The following is a 12,877-nucleotide window of genomic DNA, read 5'->3' on the forward strand; positions in this document are numbered from 1 at the left end:
GCCCCGGCCTTCACGCCGTAACCCGCAGTGCCCCCTCCTAGCTCCCAAGACCTCTGCTCTGCATTCTGTCTCTGTGAACGTGCCTGTCCTGGGTACTCATGTGATCTGAATCGTACAGTGCTTGTCCTTCTGCGTCTGGCTCATTGCACGCGGCATCATGTGTCAAGGGTGATCCATATCGTAGTGTGTGTTGGAATTTCCTTCCTGCTTAAGGCCCGGCGCCGTTCCATCGTGCGCACACATTTTGCTTATCTCCTCGTCTCCTGACGGATACTGGTCCCTCCCACCTTCCGGCCGCTGTGCTAACGCTGCTGTGGACGCTGCGTACAGGTGTCTGTCAGGTCCCTGCCCTCCCGTCCTCTGGCTGCACACCTAGGGGTGGAGGCGCCAGGTCACACGGTGATCCTTTGTCTGACTTTCTGAGGGAGAGCCAACCTGTTTTCCACCACAGCTGCACCATTCTCACCCCACCAGACACGTGGGAAGGGTTCTCAACATCCTGATGTCCTTGTGTGTGTTCTTTAAGTGAGGATCCAGACCAGAAGGAGGACAGCGCCCTCGCCCGCTGGGTCGCGGATCCGGCCAATACAGCCTGGATGGAGAGTGAGTACCACCTCAGGCCCCCGGGGACCGCGCGTGTTCGTCAGGCTCTGCTGCTGATTCTCCTGTTCTGTGTCCACTCACCTGAAGCACTGACCACCGCTGACTGTGCAGTTGCTTCCCCAGGCCCCGCGAAGCCATGACGTTGTCTCCCATCAGATCATCTCTGCTCTCTGCATCTCCACACACCCCTCGTCCTGGCTGATGGATTTGTTCCAGTACTGATCTTGCTTTTTGTCACAACAGTCAGAGCTTTGGGGACGGAGGCATTAACAAGGCATTCTTTCTTGTGACCCCAGTGAGACGCTTTCTCATGGTACCATCTTGAAGAGGGATGGTGGGTGGTTAAGCCAGCCCACGGACCAGATGGCGTGGCATGGCAGACCTTCTGTTCCACGTGTGGTGCAGAAAACAGAACTAATTTTAGCTAGGCTTGTTTTTAAATTTTTTTAAAAGTAACCTTGCTTTTCTAATTAGCCCTTTTACTGTCCACTGGCTCACTAATTTCTGTGTAATTGTCTTATACGGTTGACTCACAAGGTAGAACCATCTTAACATTCTCTTAATTATTAAATTCTCCCCTGGAATGTTTCATTTCTGTCTTAATTATGACATTGTCGAAACAAAGAACTCCACAAATGTAGATGCTTCTGCGAGCGGGCTATTAGATCTGGATCATTACAGGATTAAATTATCATCTCACTGTCCTCAAGCAATTTTATTTACAAAGTAGAACCTGTCTGACTTTTTCTCCCATGGCTCGTTTTCATTAGTGGAATAACTGTATTCGAACGTGAGGTCTGTAAACCAGCAGCCGCTCACGTGCTCTGATAGGGGTGGAAATACTGTGGTCACAGTCGAAACATATTATTTCAGGACAGCAAGCGTCTCTGACTTGGGGTTTGACAGCAACACAAGAATACGCCCAGTCTTGGCCGTGTGTTCACCCCAGGAACGTGGGAAGGGACAGTGGCTGCATGTCACAGGAAGAGGGAGGCTGTATTTACCTGGTTTTGTCTCCTGTTGCTTAGTAACCGTCACCTTTGTGGGTTCCTGGATGGAGCGCACTGTAGTTTGGTTGGTCCCCCTGCAAAGCATGGAGCTCCCACAAATACATACATGAGCTTCAAACCCCGCTCTTCTGTGGGACCCCTGAGTCAGGCACATGGAATGTCAGCCATGGAGGATCACTACTATTTTTAAAAAACGAAAACACCTTACAATTTCCTAGGCTACTAATGTTTCATGTAGTACAGCTTTAGAGGTTTTTGTCCTAAAAGTTAGACATCTTTATATGTGCACGTGGCTGCCTTTCAGCTGCAGTTGCGGGAAACGAGATGACGCTATCAGCTGATTCCTACTCAGAGCAGCAGTGAAGCTGTTCCTTTGTTTCTGAGACTGCAGGCCACCTTTGTGTGTTTTGCGTATCAGAAAACATTAATTGCAATAACTTAAAAATGTTTATAAAGATGTGTAATTGAACACAAAACAAAACAAAAAGGAATACATTGGCCTGGAGGCCATACACCTCTTCCTGGAGATATTTCACAGCCGCTCTGTGCAGAGCTGTCCTTCCCTCCCCAGGAAGTGTTCTGCCCTAAGAACAATGCCTGCACTCCGGTGGGGCCCGCCGGTTACCCTCCCTGTAAAGCGAACTTCCGAGTGGCTGAAGCCTCGCCGGAATGCCCGCGAGTCCAGACTGCTCTCCCTGCGTCTGGGTCAGTTTTAAAGTCTCCTTTCCTTTACTTCCAGATCCAGAGGAAGCCATTTACGACGACGTGCCAAGAGAAAATTCAGACTCTGAGCCAGGTTTGGTTTTGTCCGGAATTGAGTTTAACGGGCTGCAGTTTACCGGCTTTCCTGCTGGATGGAAACAGCAGGCGGAGCCCCTAGGCGCACAGCCCCTGCGTGTCTGTGGTCACGTTTTGTAAGGTTTCAGTGTCTTGTCGATGCTGTGGGGTAGAACGCTGTGTGTGCACACCTGTGCACGTGTTCACACCCAACCCTGGAGGTTGGATGACTATCTCGATTACCTGAAAGAAGCAGGAAGAGTTAAAGATGTGAAAATAGAATGGAAAGATACGGCATGGAGGCCGGGAGGTAGCAGGTGACACGCAGGAGGTCATGGAAGAAGGGATTACTAAGAATTTTCTGGGATTACAGACATAAGCTCCCAGATTATACAAATACAGATTCAAAGGGTCACGTGTGAATGCACGTGGAGGCGCATACAGTTGAGATGGCCGAGCACAGCCCCACCGTGACCATCCTAACAGCGGTGGGGGCGGAGCCGCCGCCACCAGGGAGGAGCTGCAGTTCGGGAAGAACAGCATACTTCCCGACAGGCAGATCATGTTCCCAAACTGCTAAAGAACATGCAGTGTTATGACCCAGATTTCCACATCTGGCCAAAGTATTGTCCTTTTAGAGAGACACAGGCAGCATCAGGCACAGACTGGGGAGCTTGCCTGCCCGTAGGGCCTGGAGGAACGGTCCATGTTGCATTTCATGGGAAAGGGGTGCTGAACCCACAGAAGGCAGCAGAGAGCAGTGACGGGTGAGTGGAACCCCTCTGACCCTCGGAGGGTGTTAGCTCAGACTTAGAGCCCCTGCACCCAGAAAGCCTGATGCCGAACGACCCAGATGAAGGGTCAGGCCCTCACGCCCAGCAGGCAAGCCGAAGCCCATCCTAGCCCTGGAGGTGTGTCTCCAGAGTTCAGATGTCTTCCAACATTGGCTGGTTCTTTCAATGTCATTTCCCAGGGAACCAGGTGAATGACAGAAATCATATGTTTAGAAGGTAATTGGTGCCATGCAGTGGCCTTCTGGTGTTAAAAACTCCTGACAGAACCTTCCCAGCCTCATAGAGGACATATTCTTAAAATCGACAGCAAACTTCCTGTTTCAAAGCATGGTCTCATTTATTCATCCCAAAAGTGCTCTGGAGGCGATCAGGTTCCCAGAGCTGCTATAGCCTCAGCTAACAGAGGCTGCCTCCCAAGACCTGGCAGACCGGAAGACCTTCCAGCCTCTTTATAAACAAACCCACTGGGTCTTGAGTAAGTGTGCTCCTGGGTAGTTTTTATGTATCTGCTGCAAGCAACATGGGGACTAAAGGCCGGTTTCTGTAAAGCCAGGTTTGAAATGCATTTTTGGGTAATTGATCCTCCCTGGTAGGCCTCTCCCAGCACAGACAGGATGATCTGGGGTCTCAAAAACCAAACGCCAATGGCTGGTGGCCCAGCAGCGCCCCTGCTGAAGGTGATGGCCGTTCTGTTAGGCCAGGTGCCCCCTCTGCGGGTAGCGCCTTTGTCACTTTATCTGAAGGCGTGAACAGACGTGTTTGTCACTAATTTTGAAATGACTGATGTGATGAAGACATTTAAATGCAGTAACAGTTTATGGGCTTCCCCAGTTGTTCAGCGGTAAAGAATCTGCCTGCAAAGCAGGAGATCCAGATTTGATCCCTACTTCAGGAAAATCCCTCGGAGGAGGGCATGGCTACCAACTCCATTATTCTTGCCTGGAGAATCCCATGGATAGAGGATCCTGGTGGGCTACAGTCCATGGGGCTGCAGAGTAAGACATGACTGAAGTGACTGAGCATGCATGCACGCAACAGGTTATAGGTTTTATGGGCTAATTTTAGCACAAAAGCAGAAGTTACAGTTGTTTGCAATATGCTTCACTTTTGTTCATATTTGATCATCTTTATCATCTATCTGTGATCTGTCAGTCTGTGTAATCTGTTTATATTGCACGTATCTATCTAAAGAATATCTTTCCTCATCAAAAGTTCTCTATGGGCAAGAAATCATTTGGTATAATCGCGGTGGCTTCTCACAGACCAGTGGTGCTCTGGGTGTGGATGGGGCTGGGGGCTTGTCAGAGCTTTGTTGCCCCCGCCCATCACTGCCAGGGGTCTCCCCCCAAGGCTCCACCACTGCTCCGTTCCTCCAAGCCCTTCCCGGGTGTCTCCTCCCCAGCTCTCAGCGACGCTCTCCCACAACAGACACGCACAGAGTAGCCAGGAGTTCTGCATTTTAAATCTTCATTTGGTGTTTTTGCACCCAGATGAAATGATTTATGACGACGTGGAGAACGGAGATGAAGGCGGCCACAGCTCTTTGGAGTACGGGTGGAGCTCCAGTGAGTTTGAGAGCTACGAGGAGCAGAGTGACTCGGAGAGCAGGAGCGGGGTCCCCCGCTCCTTCCTGCGCGGCGACCACAGGAAGCAGGCAGGTGTCCCGGCTCTGTGCTGGCAGACAGGGCGCTCACACGGGCATGTGGCCGGGACCGGAAGGGGTCACCCCGTTCACGTAGTCTTTGCATAATTGTTTTTTAAGATGTTTATGTGTAGTTTGAGGAGAGCACCTGATGTCAGCAAAAGAGAAGAGGCCCCTTATTTCATACAGTGCAGTCTTGGCAGAATGGGAAAATGAAATGTACATAAATAGAATCCCTCAACAGGCGCCGAGTGAGCTCCCTGTCCTGAGTATTAAGGGAATAAGGAGGCATTCCCTGGACGTTTGTGCTGTGTACACACAGCGCTGCTGGTGCCCGGCTGGCTGCGTGGTGGAGCCGGGCTGGTGGACCCAGCACAGCCTGCTGACCTTTACGGGGTGTTGTGATCCTCGGCGTTCTGAGCACAAACAGGAAGAGGTAAAAATAGAAGGTGTTACAGAGGACGTTACAGGACACAGGCCCACCCCGCTGGGCACGCTCCTCCCTCAGTGGGACAGTCCTGAGACCAGGGTCCGTTGAAGAAGTGGACTCCGGGCTGACGCCAGGCCCAGTAGGTGGGGCCCGGAGCGCTGCTCACTGCGGGGCCTGGTGGCTGCTGGTGACTGGCTGCCCCCACAACTCGTGTCGTTGGCTGTTTGGGCTGTTGGTGAAAGAGGGGCTTGTACGGCCGTCCACAGTCATGTCCAAGGGCGCTCCGTGTTGTGTGTGAGGCTGACATGCAGGCCGCAGGTGGACGGGCTGCGGCTAGTGCCTTGCCATCACGACGCAATCAATAAATCAGCATGAGTCACGGCAGCGTGAACCCCTGTAACCAAGCTGGTGGGCTCCTGGCGTGGCCTCCATGCATGTGTGGCTTACAGGTCATTCCGGGCACTTGGGGTTTGCATATTCTGTCATCTCATTCTGAAACTTAAGAAGGCTCTACCAACTGCTGGTGGTCAACCCAACTACCTGATACTTATTTCTGTGTGTATTTTTGGCCACAGGGCTTGCAGGATCGTAGTTCCCCGGCCAGGGTTCAGGCCTGCGCCCCCTGCATTGGAGGCATGCTGTCTTAACCACTGGAGTGCCAGGGAAGTCCCCCAACTATTCAGTATCACTAACAAGCTTTTCCAGGAACCTGGCTCTCGTTTGTCACCAGAGTGATTACAGCAGAGACTTAGACAGGGAGTGAAGTTACAGCTGTAGTTTTAATCGCAGCTGGTGACTAAGGTGACACTTGGCTTGTTCTAGCTGAGCCCAACATTCCAAGTTTAAATGGAGATTTTCAGTATGGTGCTGGGGCCTGATTTCAGCAGGATGGAACACCCAGTGGGGGCCTTGGAGAGCGGTTAAGACACTCCTAAATTTCGTCTTCAGTGGGCCGGGGGGTTAGTGCAAACCGGCTTGGTCTATCGATGGCCCGTGAGCCGTGGACACGATTTCTGGGCAGAGACTCTGCCCTCCTGGCTGTCCAGGCAGACCCCTGCTCCCAGATGCGCCACACTGACATGCTGGACGGGGTTGGGCGGCCGCGAGCGCAGAGCTCTCACAAGGGCCAGGACAGGTGATGCTGTGACAAGTCCCTGGTTCCCTAAAGAGGCATATTTCAAAAACTGCCAAAGAAGACTGTTCTCCCAAACAGTCTTGGATTGGATCAGAAATTGCCCAGATGTCCTTGTCTGGGGAACTCGGGACACGCTCACTAAGGCGCAGGCCTTGGGTTGCACATTGGAGGCGTCTGTGACGACGTGAGGACAGAGTTTCGAGACCTCACCCCATCCCCGAGCTGCAGAGGAAGTCACGTCAGTTTGGAGACTTAAAAGTTTACGTGGCTGTCCCCAAACCACGCCCCTTTCAGTCAGTGTGGAACTCAAGTTTCTTCTGCTTTGGTGCTGACATAAAGGAATAATTTTATATATATTTCCACATTTTGGGTCATTTTAATTTCACTAAAATGTAAACGCATGCTGGTGCCCAGATTTGTCTGTGCGTTTACTTGCTCTAGTTCAGCACAGAGGGGCCTCCAGCCTGGCTCGCCTGGAGTCTGCCCTCTGCTGACATGTTTTACTCACTCATATGTTTATTTCCCGAGAGCCGGAGGGCTAGGACGGGGGGCCCGGGGCAGGAGGACGTTGGTGCGTGAGCGTCACCCACCAGACGTGGCTCAAGTCCTCGCAATGTAAGACTGCCTGAAAGTGCCGGGAAGAGCGTGTTGTGAAAAGCTTGTGTCTCTTTGTGCTGTAGCTCTCCCATGACCTAAGCCGCTTAAAGGAGCGCTATGAGAGAAAGATGAGAGAGTTGATGGCAAACACGGTGTGCGCGGTAGAGATTCAGCAGCTAAAGCACAAACACGAACTGAAGGTGTGTGGTTCCCGCTGGAAACGCTTCTGCAGAAGCAGACTTGTTTAATGAGCAAGCTCACACTTGAGCTGCGGCGGTTCTCACGGTGCGGTCCAGGGAACCCCAGGGAACCCCAGGGCCACCTAGGCAGTGGACGGTTCCTGTCATTTCCGGGACGTCCTTTGCCTCTGTCCTTCCCACCTTGTGACCCACACCCGCTGGGATGCGGGATCCTCCGACTCCACGCCAGACTCGAGGCAGGTTTCCCCATGTGCAAACCAATGCACTTTTTTTGTTGTTTTGGAAAACATAGTAATTTATCATAAAATGTCACTAGCTAAGATAAAATTAAATAGTTTTGTTGTTTATAAAATTAATATTTAAAAAATATTCAACAGTTTTTCTCCATTTCGAGTCCTTAGACAATAAATACTGACAAACGCACCAGGTAAGCCGACGCCCTCGGGGCTGCTCGTGACTCTGTGAGCGTGAAGGGCCCCTGAGACCGCCGAGCTGAGAACTGCTGGCTTCAATGTCGTGGCGTCTGCTGTCTGAGACGGTTTTTAAAAGAGCACTGTCAAGTAACTTCACGTCAACTGGATTTGCTGTCCTTCTGATGTTTCTCATTTGTTCAGGTGTTGAAGGGCACTTGCTGGAGGCAGGTGTTCATTCAGAAATGTCCCTGTAAATGCCACCACTGTGCTCCACGATTTTCAACTCAGGAGCAAAGCCCCCGGAGTCATAGCATCTCCTTCGGCTCAGCATCAGGGTGGTCCCTGGGCAGGAAACAGGTGGCAGCCCTGGGGATAGTCGGAGGCTGATGGGGGTTTCCAGGCAGCGCAGGGAGGTGTGTGAGGGAGACTGGCTCAGCGAAGAGATGGACACGCTCACGGAAAGGACGGTGGGAAGTGCCATGAGCGGCAGAGTGGGACGACTTGTCCAGGGTGGCCACACGCCCCTCCTGTGCAGGCGAGCGGGGCCCAGCATGTGGCTGGTGGCCATGGGGCCCCGGTCAGCCGTTCCCTCCCCATGGACCCTGGTACCTGTGTGGCTTCACTCGGAGCTGGCGCTCGGCCGCTCTCGGGCTCCCTGGCTGTCCTCTATCCCTAATTCTCTCACTCCTGGGAGGGAGCGTGGACGGAGCCGGGCTGCAGGCCATGTCTGGGAGAAGGAGGGAGGATCCGGGGAGGCTGTGGGGAAGGAGCTAAGGGGAGGCGCCCGGCAGCTGGGCAGTCAGGGGTGGCCGGCTGCTGTCCACGGTGCTCTCCGGACGCAGCCAGGTTTGGTTGAAGGGGTGCAGGAGCGGAAGCAGAAGTGGCTTGGCTGTTTCTGACCTGATGAAGGTGGGTGGTGATGGGGTACAGGACACGGAGGTTGGGGTTGGCCAGACAGCGTGACCTGGGCGGGTTTCCGTCGAGTTGGGTGGGAGGCCAGGCGCACGTCCTCAGGGAGGCCGCCTAAGGCGCAGGGACAGAGAGGGATTGCAGAGTCACTTTGGGCTGCAGTTACACGCATCCGGCACCAGGCTGGAGGCCCCGCAGGTGGGTCACCCACAGGGGCGTGGCTCTTGCATCTGGGATGCATGCTTGGGCTGAACTGCTGGGTCAGCCGAGCCTCAGCCCAGAAGAGCCCCTCGGCTGGTGGCACTTTGCACAAATGCACAACCAGGCGGTGGCCCTGGAGGCAGCGCTGGGAGGCCCCAGCCGCAGCCGCAGGGGGTGAGCTGGCAGGCATCGAACACCCGCCACCCCCTGGGGAGGGTCCCAGGAGGATGGGTAGGGAGGCGCCGCAGACGGGCTGAAGGGGTGTTGGTTTGTGTCGTAAGAAGGCCATCTGGATTTCCTCCAAACGATCAATCACTTGGTGCCAGATGGCCAGTACCACCAAGGTTAGCTTCTAAAGGACAAGAAAAGGGGATAAAACGCAAGACACATGGCTGGGCGCTTTGGGCACTGGTGGCCAGTCTAAGTACTGTGCCAGGACCTGCCCCCCGGGAACCAGGGTGAGCACGCTCCCCCGTGGTGGGCGGTGGTCTTCCTGACTCTTCAGTCTCCGCAGAGGAGGGGCTCTGCCGGTCCTTCCTGCGGGCTGGCCGGTTCTCTGTCCACATCCAGGCAGTATTCCAGCAGGCGCAGTGGGTCCTGGGAGTGGTCAGTATGAAGAGCCCGTGAGCCGCCGGGCCAGCCTCCCACGTGAGCGGCTCCCCTATCTCCTGCGATCTGCCCTTTAACCTCGGGCAAACCCGCTGACTTCGGTGCCCTCGGTTTCTCCACACCCAGGCTTCTCCAAAGCTCTTTGCGAGTGTTTATAATAAAAACGAAGGTCAACTTTTAAACACAGAAGGACACATTTTAAAAACTATGCTAAGAAAGGGCTCTTTTTTTAAGTCTCTTTTTCATTTTTTTAAGCCAGTGAAACCAAAACAGCCCCAAACCGCCTCCCCATCCCCCCACACAACAGCCAAGAAAGCTCTCCCAGATCAAAAAGCCAATTTCAGATGATGTTTCAAGAGCAGACTACTTGACAGTATTCTTTTAAACTGGATTGAGAGCAGCGAGGCGTTTTCGCCCAGCCGCCCCCTCACCCGGCCCCTTCCCTGCAGATGCAGAAACTGGTGCGGGCCGCGCGGGAGGGCACCAAGGACGGGCTGGAGAAGACCAAGGCCGCCGTGAAGCGGGGCCGCTCCTTCATCAGGACCAAATCCTTCGTCTCTGCAGGTGCGTCTCCTCGCTGGGTCCCCTTCAGGCGCACGCGCGCGGTGGGGGAGCTTTCTCCCCGTGGCAGGAAGTGGGGGCATTCTCGCAGGCGGTAGATTTCGCCACTCCCCCAACTGGCTCCTCCCAGCAGTCGGGTGATGGGGGTCCCTCGCTGTCCCTCCTGGAGCCCCTGGGTTCTCAGCATGGTTGTTCATCATAGAACTGTGCTGGGGCCCCTGGACGCGTTTTCTGCCCTTCCGGACTACGGCGGAGCAGACAGGCTTGGATCAGGATCCTGGGTGCTGGTTTTTTAAAGCTCCTCTGACAGTTTTCTGTTGCAACTGGGCTTATGTACCTTTGAATTAGATAATCTCAATATTACCTGAAAATTCCCATGCTTTTCTGGTTTCTAGCCATTCTGTGGATTCTTTCGATTACTTAGCTGCATCTAAGTTCTTAGAAATGAATTTAGTGTGGGTCTAAAATTTTTGATCCTGGAAGAGTTGTGCTTTTTCAGAGTTCTAATGAGAAAGGCAGAAAGTCAGGAGGTTGCTGAGTCTCCCTTCGTTTTTATCTGACTGTGGAGTGTTGGTTCTGAGTGACTCAGAACTGCCTTCATTTGCTTCTGATTTTGGTATGTTATAGATTCAGAAACTGAAATATGTGTTTCTACTCTGCCATCTAGGTGTTCAAATGACACCTCTGACTTTTGAAGTTAGATTTCAAGTATCAAAAACTTCAGATATCGACAAACCCTGTGTTCCCCTTGTGGGAGGGGCTATTTTCTGGGTTTGTTAAAGCTTCCCTTGACTCATGGCTGGGTGGGAAGGAAGCCTGGGCCTGAGGTGTCTGCCCAGGGCGCTGCTCTGACGGCAGCTTTACTGCCCTGCAGTGTGACGAACGCGCCATTTCAGCATCAGACTAGCATGCTCTGTCTTCCTCTAAGACCACAGATCCTGTCTCGAAGAGGAGCAGAACGTGTTCATCGACGTGGATTGCAAGCACCCCGAAGCCATCCTCACCCCGATGCCGGAAGGCTTGTCTCAGCAGCAGGTAGGGCATGGGGGCGAGGCTGGCACGGCAGGGTTGTGCCGACCTCTCCATCCGCTTGGCCTCGGGGCCTGGTCAGCAGCTGTGCTGGCCTCTGGCCTCCCTGTCCTTAGATATGTTAGGTGTCCATGCTGTGTGACTGTGAGCACGCATGGAAGGTCTGCTTCTTTGTGAGAGTCACTTATGCTCGTTCACACTGATGGCCAAGAGACCAGATGTGAGTGTGTGAAGCATCTGTGCCATGGTGAGGTTAGAATACAGATTTCCAGTAACTCATCAAGTTAGCCAAGTGGAAACAAATTTCTTAATCTCTGAACATAGGTAGCAGACGGGAAAAAACTCAGTGGTTTCCATTTGACTATGTTTGGGTGAAAGAATAGGAGGACATGAGGGGCGAGGGTATACCCCGGGGTGGGGGGCTTCCGGGGAAGGCTTCCCGGTCCTGGGGGGATGTGATTTGAGTCCTCCCACGTGGGCAGCATGATGCAGTTCATGGAAGCTGAGAGAGATGACCAACGATGTAGGTAGATGACAAAGCTGGACAGACGTAGGTGGGCAGGTAGGTGATGGTCGATATAGATGCACGCATGGTACACATGCACACGCGTGTGGCGTGCAGACCATGGAAACCTTCCGTGGTCAGCTCAGACTCTGACAGGACAGATGGCGAGCTGCCCCAGGAGACCGTTAGCGACCCATCAGGGTGGGGTGGGGCGGGGCGAGAAGGGGCGTGCTGTCCACGTGCCAGGGTTGACTGAGGGGTGCCCTAACCTGCGGAGGCCCTGCAATCGGGGCAGATTTGGGGTTTTATCTTTATTTTCATGTTGTTTTGATACCAATTCCAGGCCCTTTGACCTGATACATCAGAGGCATGTCAGGACTTAAGCAGAGTATTTAATACCTGAGTTGGATCCCCCCAAATTCCCAGATATTCTGGCTCCAGACTTGAGACAGTGTCTGGGACTCTGAATCTGACCCTCTGTGGTTTGGGGGTGTCCAGGCCGTGGGGTTCAGAGCGAGGGGTCTGTGGGCTCATAGACACATCTGTGGAGAAGGCAATGGCACCCCACTCCAGTACTCTCGCCTGGAAAATCCCATGGACGGAGGAGCCTGGTAGGCTGCAGCCCATGGGGTCGCGAAGAGTCTGACGCGACTGAGCGACTTCACTTAAACTTTTCCCTTTCATGCATTGGAGAAGGAACTGGCAACCCACTCCAGTGTTCTTGCCTGGAGAATCCTGGGGACGGCGGAGCCCGGTGGGCTGCCGTCTATGGGGTCGCACAGAGTCGGACACGACTGAAGCGACTTAGCAGCAGCAGGAGACACATCCGCGTGTGCTTTGAAGCATCCGCCCTTTAAACAGGTCACTTTGTTCCTCAGGTGTCCCTCAGGGTTGATTTTTGCCTCCATCTCGGGAAGGAGCAGCCCCTCCTGTGAGGAAAGGAGTGGTGCTGACGCAGCCAGGGGCGGCTCCCGCCACCAGGTGGCGCCGCGGATCCTGGGACGAGCCCCTCACTGCGCAGCTGGGGGCGGGGAGGAGCAACCTTGCTGTGCTTTTTACGCTCTACTTCCCGTTTACTGGCAAAACCAACTTTCCAAACTGTGTGTACGCTGGACAGAAGTGCTAAGTGTCTCATGGTCTCCAGCAGGCACCTTAGGGCCAGAAGCTTGTGCTCACATGCCCTCGGGTCGTGGGAACAAACCCAAAAGTGATGTCACCACTTCACGTGCAGGCGTCTCAGATCTGAGGGGGCAGGGTTGCTCCTGAACCGACCTTGGTGATTTGCTCCCTGCGCTTCTAGCCTTGGAGGTGTTGAATGGCCTCAGAACAAAGCAGAACTATACCTCCACCTTCCAAGGGCTTTTTAAAAAAACTTTAGAATAATGATTTTAGGTAAGTGTTGCTAATAGCATTGTTTGGGGCAGCACTGGAAAGTTTTCTTTCCTGAACTTAATATGTACAC

The 12,877-nt window shown here is 53.5% G+C and overlaps 1 protein-coding gene across 22 annotated transcripts in view; it reads left to right on the forward strand.

Annotated features, from left to right (window-relative positions):
• The window catches only part of ARHGEF10 (Rho guanine nucleotide exchange factor 10), a 61,341-nt gene that overhangs the window by 20,106 nt on the left and 28,358 nt on the right, over positions 1 to 12,877 (forward strand). For 10 of the 22 annotated variants that reach the window (XM_081517419.1, XM_081517420.1, XM_081517428.1 and 7 more), the window contains exons 6-11: positions 527 to 603; positions 2,353 to 2,409; positions 4,675 to 4,838; positions 7,072 to 7,188; positions 9,770 to 9,884; positions 10,810 to 10,916. In XM_081517419.1, coding sequence (XP_081373545.1) covers positions 527 to 603; positions 2,353 to 2,409; positions 4,675 to 4,838; positions 7,072 to 7,188; positions 9,770 to 9,884; positions 10,810 to 10,916 — 637 coding nt within the window. Of the gene's footprint in view, positions 1 to 526; positions 604 to 2,352; positions 2,410 to 4,674; positions 4,843 to 7,071; positions 7,189 to 9,769; positions 9,885 to 10,809; positions 10,917 to 12,877 lie in introns of all 22 variants that reach the window. The other 12 variants (XM_081517422.1, XM_081517425.1, XM_081517430.1 and 9 more) reach the window with 2 other exon arrangements.

The sequence above is a fragment of the Giraffa tippelskirchi genome, chromosome 8 (assembly GCF_054371585.1).
Source record: "Giraffa tippelskirchi isolate mGirTip1 chromosome 8, T2T-mGirTip1v1.2.pri, whole genome shotgun sequence".
In the NCBI taxonomy this organism is placed as follows: domain Eukaryota; kingdom Metazoa; phylum Chordata; class Mammalia; order Artiodactyla; family Giraffidae; genus Giraffa; species Giraffa tippelskirchi.